This window comes from Geotrypetes seraphini, chromosome 4, assembly GCF_902459505.1.
Source record: "Geotrypetes seraphini chromosome 4, aGeoSer1.1, whole genome shotgun sequence".
NCBI classification, from domain to species: domain Eukaryota; kingdom Metazoa; phylum Chordata; class Amphibia; order Gymnophiona; family Dermophiidae; genus Geotrypetes; species Geotrypetes seraphini.
In genome coordinates this window covers 127646231-127664947 of record NC_047087.1, presented here as the reverse complement: position 1 = coordinate 127664947, position 18717 = coordinate 127646231, and the positions used below count along the sequence as shown (strand labels likewise).

Sequence of the window (18717 nt, the reverse complement as noted above, 5' to 3'; positions counted from 1 at the left end):
AGAGAGAGGGTAGACAATGGATGAAAGGAAGAGAGTGTCAAGACTATGAGGAAAGCAGAAACCAGAGAAGACAATGTAGAAAAAAATTATATTTATTTATTTTTTTGCTTTAGGGGAGATGCATCGCTGTTTCTGTGGTGTTGCATTGTATACAGAGTCCAGCTTCTTGGTAGTTCAATTTAACCTTTGTCTACGTTTTTCTATTTTATCCCCCCTTTTACAAAACTGTAGAGCGTTTTTTTTAACACTGGCCATGGTTGTAATTGCTCAGAATTCTATGAGAGTCTGAACGGTTACCACCATAGCTAAAAACCACATTACAGTTTTGTAAAAGGGAGAGGGGTTAGTTTGTGATTACATATTCCATATTAAGCGAAGGTGTGTTCGAAAGACATGGTTTTCAGTTAGGATTGACTGTGTAGGATTGATCTGTACTAGTCTGGCTTGTTTAGTTTTACAATGGGTGTATTGATGTACTGCTCACTGCAATATGTAAGATGCTGCCTTTTCCTAGGCACACTCTTGTGTGATGTGTAGATTGTTACTAAAAATCATGTTTTTCATACAGATGGGGGGGTGTCATAAAATGATGGGCCTCAGGTGTCACATATGCTAGTTATGCCACTGCCTTCATAGTTTATATCTAATCCACAAGCCTGCTTTTAGGACCTACAGGGTATGTATCCCTCTGATTCATGACAATTTCATTTCTCATGTTATCTTATCCATTCTTTTTATTATACAACTGCCCAGATAAGCATCATTCTTTGATGTGATTGGACCTTGAAAATTAGGGCATCAGTGTTCTCCCCAGAATTTTTTTCCAGCCATGAAAAAACATTTGCTGCATTTAGTGTGCCACAAAAAACATTTGCTCCGTTTAGTGTGCCGGAGTTAAAAAAGTTTGAGAGACGCTGCTCTATACCATTTGAAAGATAAGAATTAAAGAACCTCCCTCACCCCAAGGACCATTTCTTCCCTGCTTCACTTAGGAAACCGAGGGTCATTGAGCAGTGCGGTTCCTGAAGAAGGGGGCGCACACCCCCGAAACGGAGTCCGTTGGACGAAGACTTTGTTTGCTGCTTGTTGATCAGTACCTCCACCACACACGGAGAAGCTAAGTTCTTTCAGACTGTGTTTTTTTGAGCTCGGTTAGATTTGGACACTTACTTTCCTGCTTGGCCCCCAGCTTAGGGGAAAGAGATGAACTCTATCTTTACTCTGATAGTGTGTGTTTTTTCTATTTGAGTTTTTCACACATTGCACTTTATAGGCACTTGAAATATTATTCGGAGCAAGCCCGGGGATGTTTCGCAGTTAACACCTTTCTGGGTGCAAACCCGCGACAGCTTTGCCCTGGAGATTCCAGAGGTTGCTGTGTGACTGAGGGCTTGTCCGTTTAACACTTTAAAATCTTAAGTTTATAGATTTACTTTTTGAATTTTCTTAAGTCTGGAGCTGGACTTCATCTCTTTCCCCTAAACTTTTTTGACTCCTTGGGGTGAGGGAGGTTCTTTAATTCTTACCTTGTTTTTGTACCTCCTCGATTTAGGTAGGGTTCTACTTTCGTTCTATACCATTTGAAAGCAGGAAAATATCTAATTATTCTAGAATTGGATACTTCTTAAATTTAATATATATATTATGGAACAAGTGTCAAACCTTAAGAAAGGCTGCCATATTGAGCATTGGAAAATAACTAATAATAATTAACTAATACAAATAGTACACATTTAGGGCTCCTTTTACTAAGCTGCGATAGCGGTTTTACCACACGCTTAGCTCACGTAGAATTGCCGCACATGCTAGACGGTTAGTTCTAGCCGTGTAGCGCGGCAATTCTGCACGCGCTAAAAACGCTATTGCAGCTTAGTAAAAGGAGCCCTTAATTTTCCCCACCACCAAATTTCCCTGTCCCGCCCCACCCGGCTACTTTTTCATGCCACCCGTCTGGAAAAAGTTTCTGGGGAGAACACTGAACAATCATCCCCAGCAACTACCAAATAGCTAACTCACATGACAATGAAATACCTACAGACATGATCTGGAGTTCCTTTCTAGATCCAGAATGGAATACCTATACCAAACTCTACAACAAATACTCTAAATCTCACTGCATCCTAGATACGTGCCCTCCGGAGATTATGAAAGCGGCACCACCAGAATTCAAAATATCACTATTACACTACCTAACTCACAACCTAAAAAATGGGACTTTCCTCACTAACAACAGCCACATAATAATAACCCCCATCTCAAAAAATAGAAAAGAATCCTCAGCGCTAATAAAACACTACAGACCAATAGCATCTATCCCATTCATTGTAAAAATCATGGAAGGACTAGTACACACCCAACTAATGGACTACCTTAATCAATTCTCTCTCCTGCATGAAACTCAATCCGGCTTTAGAACCCTATTCAGTACTGAGACAGTAATCGCTGCCATCCTAGACTATCTGCGCCTATTATTTATAAGGGCATCAACGCCCTGATCATGCAATTCGACATGAACTCTGCATTTGATGTGGTAGACCATGAGAAAATGATGCAATGCTTAGACGCCATTGGTATCAGAGCTGAGGTACTAAACTGGTTTCGTGGCTTCCTCACATCCCGTTCTTACCAGGTACGCTTTAACAACGAACACTCCGACACCTGGAGCAACTCATCCGGAGTGCCACAAGGGTCATCGCTTTCCCCACTGTTTTTCAGTATCTACATGTCCTCATTAGGTGTGAAACTAACCCAACTAGGAATAAAACTATTCAGCTAAGCAGATGACTTTATGATCATCATCCCATTCGCCAACTCCATCTCGGAAACCATTCCCAAGGCATCCGATGCCATAAATGAGATGAAACAATGGATGACAGATTTCAAGCTCAAGCTCAACCCAGAAAAAACAAAATTCTTCGTTGCCTCCCCTTACCCGCTTGACAATAAAACCCCACTATGCATCAATAAACTCAACTACCCTATTCAGCCCACTATGAAAATACTAGTTGTTATTCTAGACCAATGTCTAACAATGAAGGAACAAGTGGATTCCCTATCCAGAAAAGGTTTCCTTACTCTCTGGAAACTCAGAACCATTAAATCATACTTCGATACGTCAACATTCAGAATCCTAGTGCAATCCCTCATACTGAGTCAGCTTGACTACTGCAACATCGCCTATCTAGCAATCTCACAAAAGAATATGAGACGTCTCCAAATAATGCAAAATGCTGCGGTCAGAATTATCTTCGGGCTGAAGAAATTCGACCACGTGACACCCTACTATCGGCAGCTGCACTGGCTACCAACGGAAGCACGAGTAAGGTTTAAATTTGCCTGCCTCTGCTTCAAAGTACTATACGGCCTGACCCCCAAGTACATAACAGACCTTTTCGCATTTTCTAATAACAAACTTAAGAGAAACACACACCCAAAACTCATTTCCCCTCCACTTAGAGGCTGCAAAATGAAAAAATACCATGAACACCTTCTCTCTCACCAAGCAGTCCTATGGGGCAAAGACTTAGACCAACTGCTTTCGCCCACTACATACGGGGAATTCAGGAAACGCCTAAAAACATACCTGTTCCAGAAATACCTAAACAATTGACCCGCTCTCCCTCTCCCTCCCCCCTCCCTATTCCACCTGAACTTACAGCACTGTTATAAATATAATCTGTTATCTTCATCTTATCGTAACTTTACGTTGCTATTTATCCCCAACAGGTCCTGTCGGACATTACCTACTAAAATGTACATATTACATTTTCGCTCAGCAAATTGTATTTCTATACTATTGCCTCCTGAGGTCTCTGATCTCTGTATTTCCTCTGAATATCTACTTATTGTATTTCGCTGAATGTCCAGCACTCTTGATTGTAAACTGCCTAGAAGTCGCAAGATTGTGGCGGTATAGAAGAATAAAGTTATTATTATTATTATTCCTCCTCCTCCCCGCTGCAAAGGCCTGCCCCCCACCCTACTGTGAAAGCACTCTTCCTCCTCCTCCCCGCCGCGAAGGCCTGCTCCCCCCGCAAGCCTGCATGTTCCCCCAGCTTCCCCGCATTTACTTTAAGCAGCTAATACAGCAGCCTGCAGGATTGCTGGAGAGAACCAAGAGAGGAGCAGCGCAATCGGCGCTTGGATCACCAGCGGCCAGATTCGGTGGCTCTGTCCCGCAGAGCTCCTAGCCTCTTCTCCACCCCTCCACCTTTCTAACAGGGGAGAGAACAAGAGAGGAGCAGCGCATTTGGCGCCTGGTTCACCAGCGGCCAGTTTTGGTGGCCCTTATCCTGCTGGGCTCCTGGCCTCATCTCTACCATCCCCACGTTCGAGCAGGGGAGTGATTGAAAGGGAAACAGGGCTATCGCCAAACGGAACCAGCAGCCACATCGGCGGGTCTCAAGAGCGCCGCTCCGCCCATCCCCTCGAGCCAGCAGGGGTAACTTTTTCTTATGTTTAAGTTTAATTTGTGAGACCTTTCATCACTAAGTCTATTCGTGTACTCATCCAACTGTAAACTACACTACTAGCTCTCAAAAAAAAAAAAATTTCATAAGACAAAAAAAAAAATCAAAAAATTATCTTAATCACTTCTTGAATCTTATAATTTATTAATTGCTTGCTTTTTTCTTAAAACTTGAGAACTGCCGTCACTTCTCAGATAATATGTTAAATGCCTATTGTATCCAAAAGTCTATGCTAATCTGAATACTGAAGCGATAGCCGGATTATTTTCATCCCTCTTCCATGTGTTCATTTTCAGATTAACTCCAATTTAGAAACGCTCTACTAGTTTTTGTCTAACATCGTTTGTACATTATTACCTAGCCGCTCCTCCGTAATCTTCTCTCACACGCCTCAAACAGGCCCGCCAAGCCCACAATTCCCCATCTCTCATCATGAAGCCACCCTCTTGGCTCCTTCTTCTCCTACTCTGTTCTTCTCTCAAACTCTCCCCCTGCCTGACACCCCCTTTCCCCAACCTCCTCGACTCTACACACACCCGCAGTATCTGCCCTGGCCTCAGAATTCCCACACTGATACGCCCCAAACACCACCCATCCTATAAAATCCCTCGCAGAGTCAACCATGCCTCTCTTAAACCTATCCCCGCTTCTGCCCCCCCCCCCAACCTTGCCTTACACTCTCTCACCCCAGTCCCGGTATTCTATTGCAATGCCAGATCTGCTTGCAATAAGATTCAAATCTTAAAAGACCTACTCGAGGATTCAGACCCCGGATTCCTATACATCACAGAATCTTGGATCACAAAAGATGACCAATTCACTCAAAACGAACTTTGTTCCCATGGCTACCAAGGCCTCTTTTCTCCAAGAACCAACCGAAAAGGAGGTGGCCTGGCCCTCCTTATCAAATCATTCTTTGATGTCCAGCTCCTTGAAAAGGGCTGCCACTCTTCATTAGAATACATGTTAGCCTCAGTTAGCGACGAATTCCACCCTCAACCTCTGGGTATCCTGCTTCTATACAGCCCACCTGCCCCTTGGAACAATTCCTCCGAACTCGTCTTTGAAACCATAACAAACGCCTTCCTCAGATTTCAAAGATTATTGATCATCGGAGACATCAATCTCCACCTCGACGATGTCTCCAGCAATGATGCATCCAAATTTAATAGCTTCCTCTCCACTTTAGGCTTTCCCCCCCCCCCCCTACACTCTCCCCTACCCATGAAAAAGGCCACACACTAGACCTCATCAGCTTTCTAGATCTTACTACTCACAAAACCTCAACCGACGACATTCGCTGGGAAATTGTACCCTGGTCCGACCACTACCTAGGGGCCTTCTGCCTCCCCATCTTCATGTCGCATCTCGGGCCCCCATTCCGCACCTCAAATTCTATTACCTTCCGTAAAAAAATCTCGAGCAACCTGTTCTGGAGCAATTTCCTTGACAAATATTCCCCTATCTCCAAACCTGCTGAACCAGAAACTAATTGGCAAAACTGTGTCGCCCTCTCCGAATCCACCTTCCACTTCCTCGCCCCTCTCTCCACTAAAACCATTTCCTACTCCCGTAAGGCCCCTTGGTACCTCCCATACCACAGAGAACTGAAGCAGAAATGTCGTGCTCTGGAACGAAAATGGAAAAAATCTAAATCCCCTACAGACAAACTCTCCTGGAGGGTCAACATCAAAGTCTACAATACCGTTCTAAAAAAAGCAAGTAAAAACGTCTACGGAGACAAAATCTCTAAATCCAACAATCAAAGTAGCACATTGTTTAACATTTGGCGTTCCTTAACCTCCAAAAATGACTCCATTCTTCCCTCCTCCCCCTCAGCTGACTCTCTAGCACAGTTCTTCAACAATAAGGTCTCCACCTTGAGGCGCTCCTTTCCACCTGCAATCTCCTACAAATCCCTGATTCCAATCGACCCCCAACCCACTCCTAACAGACTCCTATCCTATCCCAGCTGACAGATCCTGGTCTTCCTTCGAACTTGTTTCCGAATCCCTGGTCTATAATCTCTGCCTCAAACTGAAATCCTGTAACTGCACCTTGGATCCTTTCCCCTCCTACCTTTACGAGAACTCCCCCATCTCTTACCATTCTCATAAACTCCGCCCTCCATTCAGGTCTCTTCTCCCCAGAAATGGGCCATATCTCCCTAACCCCACTACTGAAAAAACCTGAGCTAGACCCCGCTCTACCATCCAGCTACCGTCCAATAGCTAACATTCCCCTTCTTACCATTCCCCATCATATCCACTCAACTCTCCTCCTACCTTGAGAAATTCACCATTCTTCAACCCTACCAATACGGCTTCCATCCCAATTTCAGCACCGAATCGCTTCTGACCTCCTTAATCTCAAAAGTTCAATATCTCCATTCTCGCAACAAATTCGCTGTCGTTCTCCAATTCGACCTCTCTGCAGCCTTTGATGTCGTACATCATGATATTCTAATTTACCAACTCACCGAAATAGGCATCAACTCCACAGTCCTTGACTGGTTCTTGAAGTTCTTACGCTCCCGCTCCTACATAGTCAACATGAAGGGCACCTCCTCCTCCCCCTGGAACCCGACCTGTGGAGTCCCGCAAGGCTCACCTCTCTCTCCTATCCTTTTCAACATTTATATGCCTCCCTTAAACTCCTCCACCTCTCTCCCCTCGAAACACGCAGATGACATCTTTGTCCTCCTCGAGACCGACCGAACCCTCACAAACCTCTCGGCGAACATAACCTCATGCATATCGAACCTTCAATCCTGGGCTCACACTGTGCAGATGAAACTGAACAAATCTAAAACAAAACTTCTCTGGCTCGGCCCAAAACTGGACCCACTGCCCACCTCCATCTCACTGTCCTCGGGCCCCACTTTACATCTGGAATATTCAAGTAAAGTTCTGGGAGTCATCATTGACTCTACACTTTCCCTCAACCATCACTTCAATTCCCTAGTAAAAAAAATGTTTCTTCAGCCTCCACATGCTACGGAAAGTGAGATCCTGCTTCCATCAAAAACACTTTGCCGTCCTAGTACAATCCACCATCCTTTCTAGACTGGATTACTGCAACTCTATCTACCTAAGCCTAACAAAGACTCCAGCGGATTCAGAATACCGCTGCCAAGCTTATCTTTGCAAAAAGCAAATTCGACCATGTCTCACCGCTTCTGTCCAAGCTCCACTGGCTGCAGATAATCTCCAGAGTCCACTTCAAATGTGCCTGCCTCACTTTCAAGATCCTACACGGCATCCTCCCTCCCCTCATCCCTCTCGCTTGGAACTCCTCCAACCCTAATTCCACCAGATCCACCCAAAAAATGAAACTTTCCTTTCCCTTGCTAAAAGGCGTTTCTCTTGTAGGAAAACTCGGCTCCTCCATCCCTTTCAGAATCACTGAGCTCTGGAACAACCTTACCTCCCCTCTCAGGATTCAGAGCTCTCTCCAACTCTTCCGTAAACATCTGAAAACCTGGTTATTCTCAAAAACGTATCTCCTCCTCCCTCTCTGGTCATTTTAGTCCTCTAATTCTTTTCTCCTCTTTTTGCCCCCACTGGAGTTCCTTTCTACCCTAACTCTTGTTAACCGTGTCGAGCTTTACGAATATAGAGATGATGCGGTATACAATTAGATTAGATTACCTGCAGCTGCCTGTCGTCCTCAGCAGCATGTTCTCTCTGCCACGATCCTGCCCTTGACGTCGGAGCAGGGGCAGGACCGTAGCAGAGAGAACATGCCGTTGAGGACAACGGGCAGCTGCAGGGATCGCTATAGCACCAGCAATCCTGCAGGATGCTGTATTAGCCTTAAGGTAAGAGCGAGGAAGCTCGGGGAAGATGCAGGCCTTTCTGACTGACCCTCCCCCCTCAAGCAGGAGCGGCTCCTGCTTTAGGAAGGCATGGAGGAAGGGTCAGTCATTGAATTGGGAGGCCGATTAAATTAAATCGATTCGAATCGTGAATCGGGCAGCACTAGTATGCAGCATCCTATCTCATGTTAGTGTTGAGAAAAGGGAAGGGGTTGAATAGTTCTTAAAAGGATACTAATGTGCTCCTCTCAATTTTTGTGTAAATCACATAATACAACTTGGGGCAAGTATGTTTTATTCAAAATAAAGCCGTTAAGTGTTTGCTCTTTAAATATTGACTTGTTTCTCAACAGTTTACTAATATGTGTGTCAGATCACTATATATCTAAAATCTAACCTAAAAAGGACCTCTAGCATACCTTCACTGTTTTATTGGAATGCAGCCTGCACAATTTTCACAGTTCATCTTAAACTTAAATAACAGATCTCTATGTGTGCCTACATTGCATATACCTAATTATTATGAAAAGGAAGTAGCAAAGATTATTCTAACTTAATATACTATTGTGTAAAATTAAAATAGTTTCATAGTTTATTAAAATTTGATTAAATGCTTAACATAGGATTCAAAGCGTCTATATAGGATTCAAAGCGTCTACATATTAAATAGGGAACAAATTACAAATAATAAACCTTACAAGATGGACAAATTTGAATAGGGAGAGGATGAGAAAAAAGAACTATAATTTGTGAAGAAAGAAAACATAATAGGATAAAAACAGTAGGATATGCACAAGGTAGGGTTTGGTCAAAAAACTTTTTTATTTTTTATTTTAAATAGGAGAAATCAATTGTAGGCATCTTTTAAATGAAAGCATTTTAATCTACTCTTGAATTTATCCAAGTTTTGTTCTGCTCTAATGTATAAGGGTAGGGAGTTCCAGATTGAAGGAGCTGTCAGCAACGAGTTCTTTCGGAAGGAGCTTGGAGACATCCTGAAGTTGCATGCAGCGCCGCTGTTAATTTCCTCTCCCTTGGTACTGGCTCAGTCTTAGCATAGCACATCGAGGCATCGATCAACATTCCATTGATCGACTAGTGCGCATCGACGCTCTTCATCAAGACATTGATCTCCTCCCTCTGAGCAATGCTCTTCATCAAAGCGTCATCGCTCTTCCTCGAGGCAGTGACATTCTTCAATGCAATGTCAATCTTTTTCGACTAGATGCTCTGCATCAAACCATCGATCCCATGCTACTGGGAGTAAGAGATTTTCCCATCGCTCGTCTTCCTCCTCATCGGATCAGTACTAAAGGCATCATGGAGCATCGTCTCGCCGATCTCACCATTCTCCTCCTCTTCCAGAGAATCTCCTGAGGCACAGGCAGTTGAATCTGACCTGTCTCAGCACCCTACTGATTCTGAGTGTGAGGCCACCTTGTCTACTCCAGAATCCTATGGAATACCATTGGATCCTACTCCTCCTCCCCCAAGAAGGAGGTCTCTTCCAGAAACATGCTTTCATTAAATATGTGAGACAGTTGGGACAGGCTCTGCCGGTCAAGATAGAGGCAGACACTGAGCACAGGGCAGAGTTGTTAGATGACTTGGACTGTGATGAGCCACCTAAGGAACTTCTCAAGCTGTCTTTACATAGTCTGCTAAAAGAAACCTTATTTTGTAACTGGGAAACTCCTCTCACAATCACTGTAGAGAGCTGCACGGGAACGGGGATGACGGGAATCCCGCGGGGATCCCGCGGGTTCCCCCTTTGGGTCACGGGGATCCCGTGGGGACGCCCCCTAGGGTCGCGGGGATCCCGTGGGGACGCCTCCGAGGGTCGCGGGGTTCCTGCGGGGTTGGATCGCAGCGGGGTTGGTCGAGCCGCGAGGGTAGTCTCCTTCTCCTTACCTGCCCTGTCGCAGCACACATCCGACCGGAAATCTTCCCGATGTCAGCGCTGACGTCGGAGGGAGGGCTTAAGCAAAGCCCTCCCTTCCTCCGACGTCAGCGCTGACATCAGGAAGACTTCCGGTCGGCTGTGTGCGGCAGGGCAGGTAGGAAGAAGGCAATGGCGTACGAAAGAGGGGGGAGGGGGCGGTCCGCCCCGGAGAATGTGCACAGCCGGTCAGGTCCCCCGATCGACCGACAACAGGCCCGGCCGACAAATCTCCCTGCCCTGTAGCCGCGAATCTAAATTACCTCTTACAGCAGCTTCACTACTCCAGCTGCTGTAAGAAGGTAATTTAGATTCGCGGCTACAGGACAGGGAGATTTGTCCGACCGGGCCTGTTCTGTTGTCGGTCGGGTGCAAAAGCGCCACAAAGGTGGAGGCAGGGAGGGAGGAAAGGTGGAGTGGAGAAGAAAAGACGCTTAAGGGGGGAGAAGGCCGCTGAAAGTACTGGGGAAGACAAAGGGGTGGAAAAGAACGCTGAAAGGACATGGGGTAAACGGGAGGAAGGGGGGGGGGAAGGACCCTGAAAGTACTGGGAAGACAAAGGGGTGGAGAATGCCACTGAAAGGACATGGGGAAGACAGAGGGGGGAGAAGGCCGCTGAAAGGACATGGGGAAGGCAGAGAGGGGAGAAGGATGCTGCCTGACAGGACATGGGAAAGATGGTGGGGGAGAAGGACACTGAAAGGAAATGGGGAAGAGGGAATGGGAAGAAGACGCTGGCAGGGAAGAAGACAGAGGTGCCAGACTATGGGGGGAGCGGAGGGAAAAAGATGGGTGCCAGACCAATTTGGGAGGGGGGAGAAAGGGAGAGGCACAGTAACAGAGCAAATGGAAGACACAGAGAGAAGAGAGGCAGTGGATGGAAGGAATTGAATGAGAACATGAAGAAAGCAGAAACCAGGCAATAAAGGTAGGAAAAAAATTATTATTATTTTTTTTTTTTGCTTAAGGATAAAGTAGTATATTAGTTGTGTTGATAAAAATTTATAAACATTAGAGGCTCTGGTAGAAACCCGTTTACAGAGTATGTATTCTTCCCAATTAATATTTCCAAATTAATAAAGTCTTTTTGCTTATTTTTAAATGGGTTTCTACCAGAGCCTTTAATTCAGTAGCATAATTAAATTAAATAACTATTTCTGTAGTTTATAGGGACAAGCGGGGACGTAGGGGATTCCTCGCGGGGACGGGTGGGGACGGAGGGGATTCCTCGCGGGGACGGGTGGGGACGGAGGGATTCCTCGCGGGGACGGGTGGGGACGGGTGGGAGTCCTCACGGGGACGGGTGGGGACGGGTGGGACTTTGGCGGGGACGGGTGGGGACGGGTGGGATTTCTGTCCCCGCGCAACTCTCTAAATCACTGCAGCCCTCTCTCTCTCTCTCTCTTGTGCATGACAACCATCCAAGAATCCTACAGCAGTGAAAGAATGAAAGTAAAAAAGACAGAGGGGAAGAGAGAGAGAGTTGTAAATACAGGACAGAATGAGAAGGAATGTGTGCAGCCTTGTCTTCTTGGATGGGAGTGGCTTGTGTGAATTTCCTTAGAGGAGACTGTTACCTAGCATAGGAAGCACTCTTCGCTGAATGGCTGGGAAATAGGTTGCAGGGATCCCAGGGTGTCATGCACATTTCAGAGCTGTGAACTACTGACTACACATTTAACTGCTCCTCTTGCCCGTCTCCCCTTGGCTGTAAGAAATTAGATCTCTGCCAAAAATACACAACCGGCTATACTCGTGCAGCTTTAACATACACAGGCTATAACTGAACTTTCTTTCTGACATAAACTGGAGTTCTCATACAAAGCAAATGCACAGCATGTCACACATATAGCTCCTATATAACATAGGAGTTCTTATAGTGCTCTAAAACAAGCAGCACATAACCTGAAGCTTCTCTCTTAACACAGTGCTGGAGTTCTCAAAGAGTGCAAAAATAAAGCAGTCATCCTCAAAAAAGCTACCGCAGAAGTATTCACACAGGTACTTTTAAGCTGGATTGTGTAAGAGTAATTTTTGGTCAACTGGTTTATCAGTATAAACGACTTCATCCTTCCATCTTTGAAAATTGTCCTCATGGAAAGCATAAAGATGGGGGATTGGTGTTCACTTAAGTTTGCAAATTTTTAAGGTTCTTCTGCTGAAGCTGGAAGAAAGCCAGAGAGGAAGACAGAAGGGCAGACTAGATGGGTGAACCTTTTCTGCCATCATCTCCAATGTCACTCTGCTAATGTCTCATCTTGACGGAACATGGGCCCTGTACTTTTAGTTTTCTAGAATTTAAGTAGCGTGGGTTGAGATACAGTAAATCATATGAACTCTAACACTAAGTGGCATTTCAGTCTCTTAAACTTGGTGGGTATTCTGCTTCTCAAAGATTGTTTTTTTCAGACATTGTAATCACCACCTAATAAAGAAACACGGTCATTTCTGTTTTATTCCTCATTATTAGTTTGTGAAAAACATTGCTTGGTGGTCCAGCGGTGTATGTCCTTCTTGCCCCCCCCCATCAAACCTTTTTACATGTCACTTATAGCCTGGTGGTCCAGCGGTGTATTGGCTGGCAGGGCGAGCGCTCCTGCCCGGGCTGGCACCGCTTTTTAAAAATGTCCCATCCCCCCGTCATACCTTTTTACATGCCCCTTATAGCCTGGTGGTCCAGTGGTGTATCGACCGGCAAAGGAAGCATTCTGTGCTCCTGCCCAGGCCGGTGCTGCTTCCTGAATGGCTCTCGCAAGTCCCTTGAGAACTGACTGCAGCCATTCAGGAAGTGACTCCGGCCTGAGCAGGAGCGCGGAACGCTCGCTCTGCTGTCTGATACACCGCTGGACCACCAGGCTATAAGCAGCATGTAAAAAGGTACGAAGGGGAGGGGGGAGGGAACATTTTTAAAAAGCGGTGCCGGCCCGGGCAGGAGCACAGAGCGCTCGCTCTGCCGGCCGATACACCGCTGGACCACCAGGCTATAAGCGGCATGTAAAAATATACGACGGGGGACATTTAAAAAGATACAACTGGGGGAGCTTTTAAAAAGGTATGACGGGGGGGGGGGGGGGAAATTTGTATCTTCGCTGTATAAGACGCACCAACATTTCCACCCACTTTTGGGTGGTAGTTTATTTTTAGTTTCTCTACTTTTGTGGTACCTTTTTAAATGTTTGTGAATACGTAGAATTCTTTTGCATACATTGGATTCTGTTATACTGTATAGGCTATTCTATCACTGTTCTCATATCACTTGACTTATTTGAGAGATCTGCTTACATTTTTCATATCCTTTTATGATGCTAAATCCAGATTAATATTCACTTATAGAACTATGTTTAACAGTAAAAATGTGTTTGTCATTTTTACTTTAGATTGAAGGACAAGGCCATGGAGCTGTGTTTGACTGCAAATTTTCTTCAGATGGCCAACGTTTTGCTTGTACAGATTCTCATGGGCATTTGTTAATTTTTGGCTTTGGATGCAGTAAGCCTTATGAAAAGGTAACTTCAGGTTCTCAATGTAAACTGTTAAGTGATTAAATTCTAGTTTCATGGGATGTAGATCTAAGAACTTAAGAAATGCCTTGTTAAGTTAAAGGAATAGACTCTGTGGACCACTGGTTTGTCTGACAGCAGAAATATATGGATGATAATTTCTCTATTTCTGATTCCCAAATGTAAGAGGTAACAATCCTCATACCTGCCTAGTGTAAAAAAAAAAAAAAAAAGTTAAAGGATATGGGGCTCATAATTTAAAAAAAAAAACCAAAACGTCTAAAAAGTGGCCTAAATGGGTACTTGGGCGATCAAAAAACCTCATCGTCCAAGTACCCATAATCAAAGTTGGTTTTAGATGTATCTAAAACCAGCTTAGACCTTTCCCCTGCCTCTAAACGCATAGAGCGAAAAGATGCATTTTTAGAGGGCGGGAAGTGGGCTGAACTAGACCTAGGCGTGCAGCAGGTATAACCAAAACTTTAGGCAGGTTGCCTAGTCAGCACTTATACGTTTTGACTTAGACCAAGTAAAAACAGGTATAAGTGCCGAAAAGGGGCCGCTGAGCTGATCGCTGCAGCTCAGCAGCCCCAGCAACCTGCCTACCCCCTACTGCAACATTCACTGTAGGAGAGATGGCTCATCTCTCCTGCCGTGATGGTGATTGCCCATCCCCCTCCAAAACACAGCACTTCGGGATGAGCATCGCAGCAGGGCATCTCCCCTGCCGGTGATCCTCACCCTGAAGTGCTGCGGTTTGGAGGGTGGTGGGCGATCACTATCGCCGGCAGGAGAGATGAACCATCTCTCCTGCAGTGATCAGCCCTTCCCCGGCGATTACAATCGAGCAGGAGGGAGCCCAAGCCTTCCTGCCCCGCGGCACCCCGAACCCCCAACAACATCGGGGCAAGAGGGAGCCAAGCTCTCTTGCCCCGGCGATTCCCCAACCCCCTTCCCTTCCCATTACAATAGGGCCAGGAGGGAGCCCAAGCCCTCCTGGCCCAGACACACCCCCTACTCCCCCACCCCCACTAAAATACGGGCAGTAGGGATCCCAGGCCCCACTGCTCTCGACACCCCCCTCGATCCCCCCCACCCCCAATCCCCCCTCCCCCCTCATACCTTTAAATCGTTGGCCAGACTGACCGGTGCCAAGTCCGTCCGGCAGGCCAGCCATCCGCTGAATGGCTGGCCTTAGGGCCTGATTGGCCTAGGTGGCCTAGATGGCTCAAATCCTGCCCACAGATGGGGCTTGAGGCGCCTGGGCCAACCGGAATCGTAGCCTTAGGCCCCGCCCACAGGAGGGGCCTAAGGCTATTGGCCGATTCCGGTTGGCGCAGACGCCTCAAGCCCCACCTGTGTGCGGGATTTGATCTGCCTGGGTCGGGGTTTCGGGGTGCCGCGGGGCAGGAGGGCTTGGGCTCCCTCCTGCCCTGATCGTTTGGGGTGGTGGATTCTGTAACTGGTGTCCTTTTTCACAGACACCGGTTACAGAATCCAGCTTTTAGGCGAAGGACTGGCTCCTCTTTTGCCTAAAAGCCCTTGTTTTGGACTTTTGGGACTTAGGCTTTTTTTAGGTTGATTATATGGTGTAAGTTTAGACGTAGTGGTGGTTTGAGCGTTTAAACAGCTAAATGTAGAGGCAAGCCATTATCAAAAATAACCTCCTTTTGGATGTTTTTTTTGATAATGGACATTTTCCCTGCTTCTACTTTCAACGTTTAAGGCCTTAGGCCAAAAGGGAACTTAGACTTTTTTTTATTATGCCCCTCCACGTTTTTCCAGCTAAGCTATTAACATTTGACCATAAATTCCATAGGTTAGTTGTGTATAGATTGAGAAATTTTCTTTCTGCAACATGACTGTTAACAATGCAGGGCAACTTTGAGTGATATCTGATGGCTCCTGCACCAGACATGCTCTCAGGCAAAGTCTTTAGGCCTTCCTGATTATGTGTAGAATCTCCAGCATGTTACTTGTTCCCCCTTTCAGTATATTGCAGCCACTATCTGTGTTGCATGTGAACACAGCAGTAGCTCTCCAAAGCAACAAAATAGTCAAATAATTTGAGGACAAGCAGGATATTGAAATCCTCATACTTGGGTGATACTTGATAGAGCCCTGCGGGAACTTCCCCTGCCCTAAAGATAGAGCTTTATAAGATTATAAGATAAGATGCCTCTTCTGACCTGTTATTGTCATGTACAAGTGTCTGTCTTTTTCCATGGAGCTGAACAGATGGGTTTTTAGTTGGGCACCTCGGTTCCTTCTAAAAAGAATTTCTATTTTTTCATGTAAGTTCCCTGTTGATGTCATGTGGCTCTCTTCCCAGCAGCTTCTTTATTTAGGTTTTGCTGGTTTTTTCAAGTTTCTTTTATTTTATTTCTCATCAGCTTGGTGTAGGCCTCAAGTGCCCATCCATGGATTTTAAACATCGAGTTTGTTGTTTCTATATTCCAGGTGATATGTTCCAAAGAAGACCCCCTTTCCAAGTGATTTCAAATGGGGTTCCTAGTACAGCTGAGCATTATCCATTCTGGATACCTATAACTTGGTGCCTTCGGTTCCTGGAACTGACCATGTTCCCTTTTATATTTAGTGTTCACATGTTCTAGAGGCTTCATGGTAGAAAAAAGCATTATGAAAAGCTATTTGCCATAGTTTGGATGGATCCATAAACTGTGGCATGGGAATTGGGTTTTGTGATTCCTAGAGTTGTATTAGATGTTAGGGATGTATCGTTATCCCAGGACAAGCAGGCAGCATATTCCCACACATGGGTGACGTCACCGACGGAGCCCCGCAGCGGACAGCCTCGAAAGCAACTTGCTTGAAGATCTCGAGCTTTCGAGTGCTGCATCGCGCATGCGCGCGTGCCTTCCCGCCCAAACTAGGGGGCGCATCTCCTGTGAGGATCCTCAGTTCAACGTTTTCCGCGGAGCTGAGAAGACTTGTCGACTTGGTTCCTGTAGCGTTGTGCCTTCTCTTCACCGCGGCTGAGTACTTTTTATTGTTTTCGGTCGCTGTGTTCTGATCTATTTTATTCTATTTTATTTTATTCTATTAAAAAAAAAAAAACATCCTTTTGTTTTTCATTTGACGTCGGGTTGGAAGATTGAGGCCTAGGCCTCTCTTCCTCGTTCTCGACACGGACTTTGTCCTATCTATGTCCCGGCCTGTTACCGGGTTTAAAAGGTGTTATCAGTGCGGCAGGACTATTTCCATCACTGATCCACATAGTCGGTGTATGATCTGCCTCGGGTCGACTCATCGCCCTGAAGATTGTCTTCGCTGCCTCACTCTTCAACCTCATGCCTTCAAGCGCCGCTGCGACAGGTTTTTAGAACTTTTCCCTCGCATGGAGCCTGAAAAAGCTGTGGCCTCGGTCGAGGCATCTGTTAAAACCTCGACTTCGGGTCAAACCTCGGGTACTAAAACCTCGACCTCGCCTCCTCGACAGGCCTCAGCCTCGAAGACCTCCGGGTCCTTGGCCTCAAAGGCCTCGACAGCGTCCTCGAAGCCTGGATTAGGGGGTAAGTCTCCTGCTTCCTTTTCAGGTACCATCCCTAAGAAGCCGACGGAGTCTGCATCCATCCAACCTGGGGCTCCAGGTTTGACTCCGTCTTCTCGACCTTCAAAACGTGCTTCCAAGTCTAGGGAATACTCTCGATCGAGGTCGCCCTCCTTGGAACGCACGAGACCTCCTGTGACTCCAAGTCCCTTGGTCTCCGTCCCCATGTTTGAGGATATGCTTAAGTCAATTTTGACTACGCAAATTTCCTCGATAGTGGCTCAGTTGGTCCCGGCCTCGACTCTGTCTTCACAGCTCCAGCCTGAGCAGCAGTCTGCACCTCGTCGACGATCTCCTCGTCGCAGGTCTCGATCCAGGGTTTCCTCGTCGGATTCCTCGCCTGAACGGGTTGCTAAACAATCATTGCCTCGATCCAAGCATAGATCTCGGTCTTCGAAGCTCACTTCCACGAAGAGCTCGAGGCATTCGGATCTCGCTTCCAAGATTGTGCCTCGCTCTCATAGTACCGTTGCCTCTTCAGTTTCATCGAGGCATTCGAGATCGAGGACTCCACCTTCGAGGCGTTTGTCTCGAGATCGATCTCCTCTGGCTAAACCTCGTACTCCGTGCACCTCTCCGACTCGGAGCCTTAAGCGGAAGCATTCAGCCACTCCTCCTTTGACGGGCAGTGGAGCATCATCCATCACTTTGCACCTTGAATCGGAGCCTGTATCTCAATATTCGCGCGAGGCTTCTCCATCATTTTCAGTGGCGCCTCATACTCGTTCTGCCTCCCCTGAGGAAGCCTCGACCTCGAAGTCTTCTTCATTTGCAAAATTTGTTTTCGACATGGGGCAGGCGCTTAATATTGACTTACATTCCGATTCGAAGTACACGCCTGAATATCTGGTGGTTATGGAACTTTCCCATCCTCCTAAGGAGACTTTGCGTCTGCCCATGACACCGGTGCTGAAGCAGACTTTTCTACGTAATATGGAGACTCCTTACTCTGTGACAGCTATCCCATCGAAGCTGGAGTCTCGGTATCGCACTATTCCATGTAAAGGTTTTGAGAAAACTCAACTTTCTCATCAATCTCTAGTGGTGGAATCGTCCCTGAAGAAGGCTCATCCTTCTAAGGTGTCTGCAACAGTTCCACCAGGACGCGAAGGGCGAACTATGAACAAGTTTGGGCGCAGACTTTATCAAAATTCAATGATGACAAATCGAATTTTGAATTACAACTATGTCTTTACTTCATATTTTAATTATTTTTTGAAGCAGTTGTCATCCTTTTGCCCAGACTGGCCCAAAGAACGCCTTTCTGAATACAAACACATTCTTCAGTCTCTCTCTCAATTGTGTCTATTTATGTTGCAGGCATCTTATGATGCTTTTGAGCTGTCCTCCAGGGTCTCGGCATTTGCAGTGGCCATGCGACGTCTTGCATGGCTCAGAATAGTAGACATGGATCCCAATTT

At 46.1% G+C, this 18717-nt stretch overlaps 1 protein-coding gene across 4 annotated transcripts in view; it reads left to right on the top strand.

The window, feature by feature from the left end:
* BRWD1 (bromodomain and WD repeat domain containing 1) overlaps positions 1-18717 on the top strand; it is a 614838-nt gene that overhangs the window by 292427 nt on the left and 303694 nt on the right. For 3 of the 4 annotated variants that reach the window (XM_033941455.1, XM_033941456.1, XM_033941457.1), the window contains one exon: positions 13603-13731. In XM_033941455.1, coding sequence (XP_033797346.1) covers positions 13603-13731 — 129 coding nt within the window. Of the gene's footprint in view, positions 1-992; positions 1290-13602; positions 13732-18717 lie in introns of those variants that run through there. The other variant, XM_033941458.1, reaches the window with a different exon arrangement.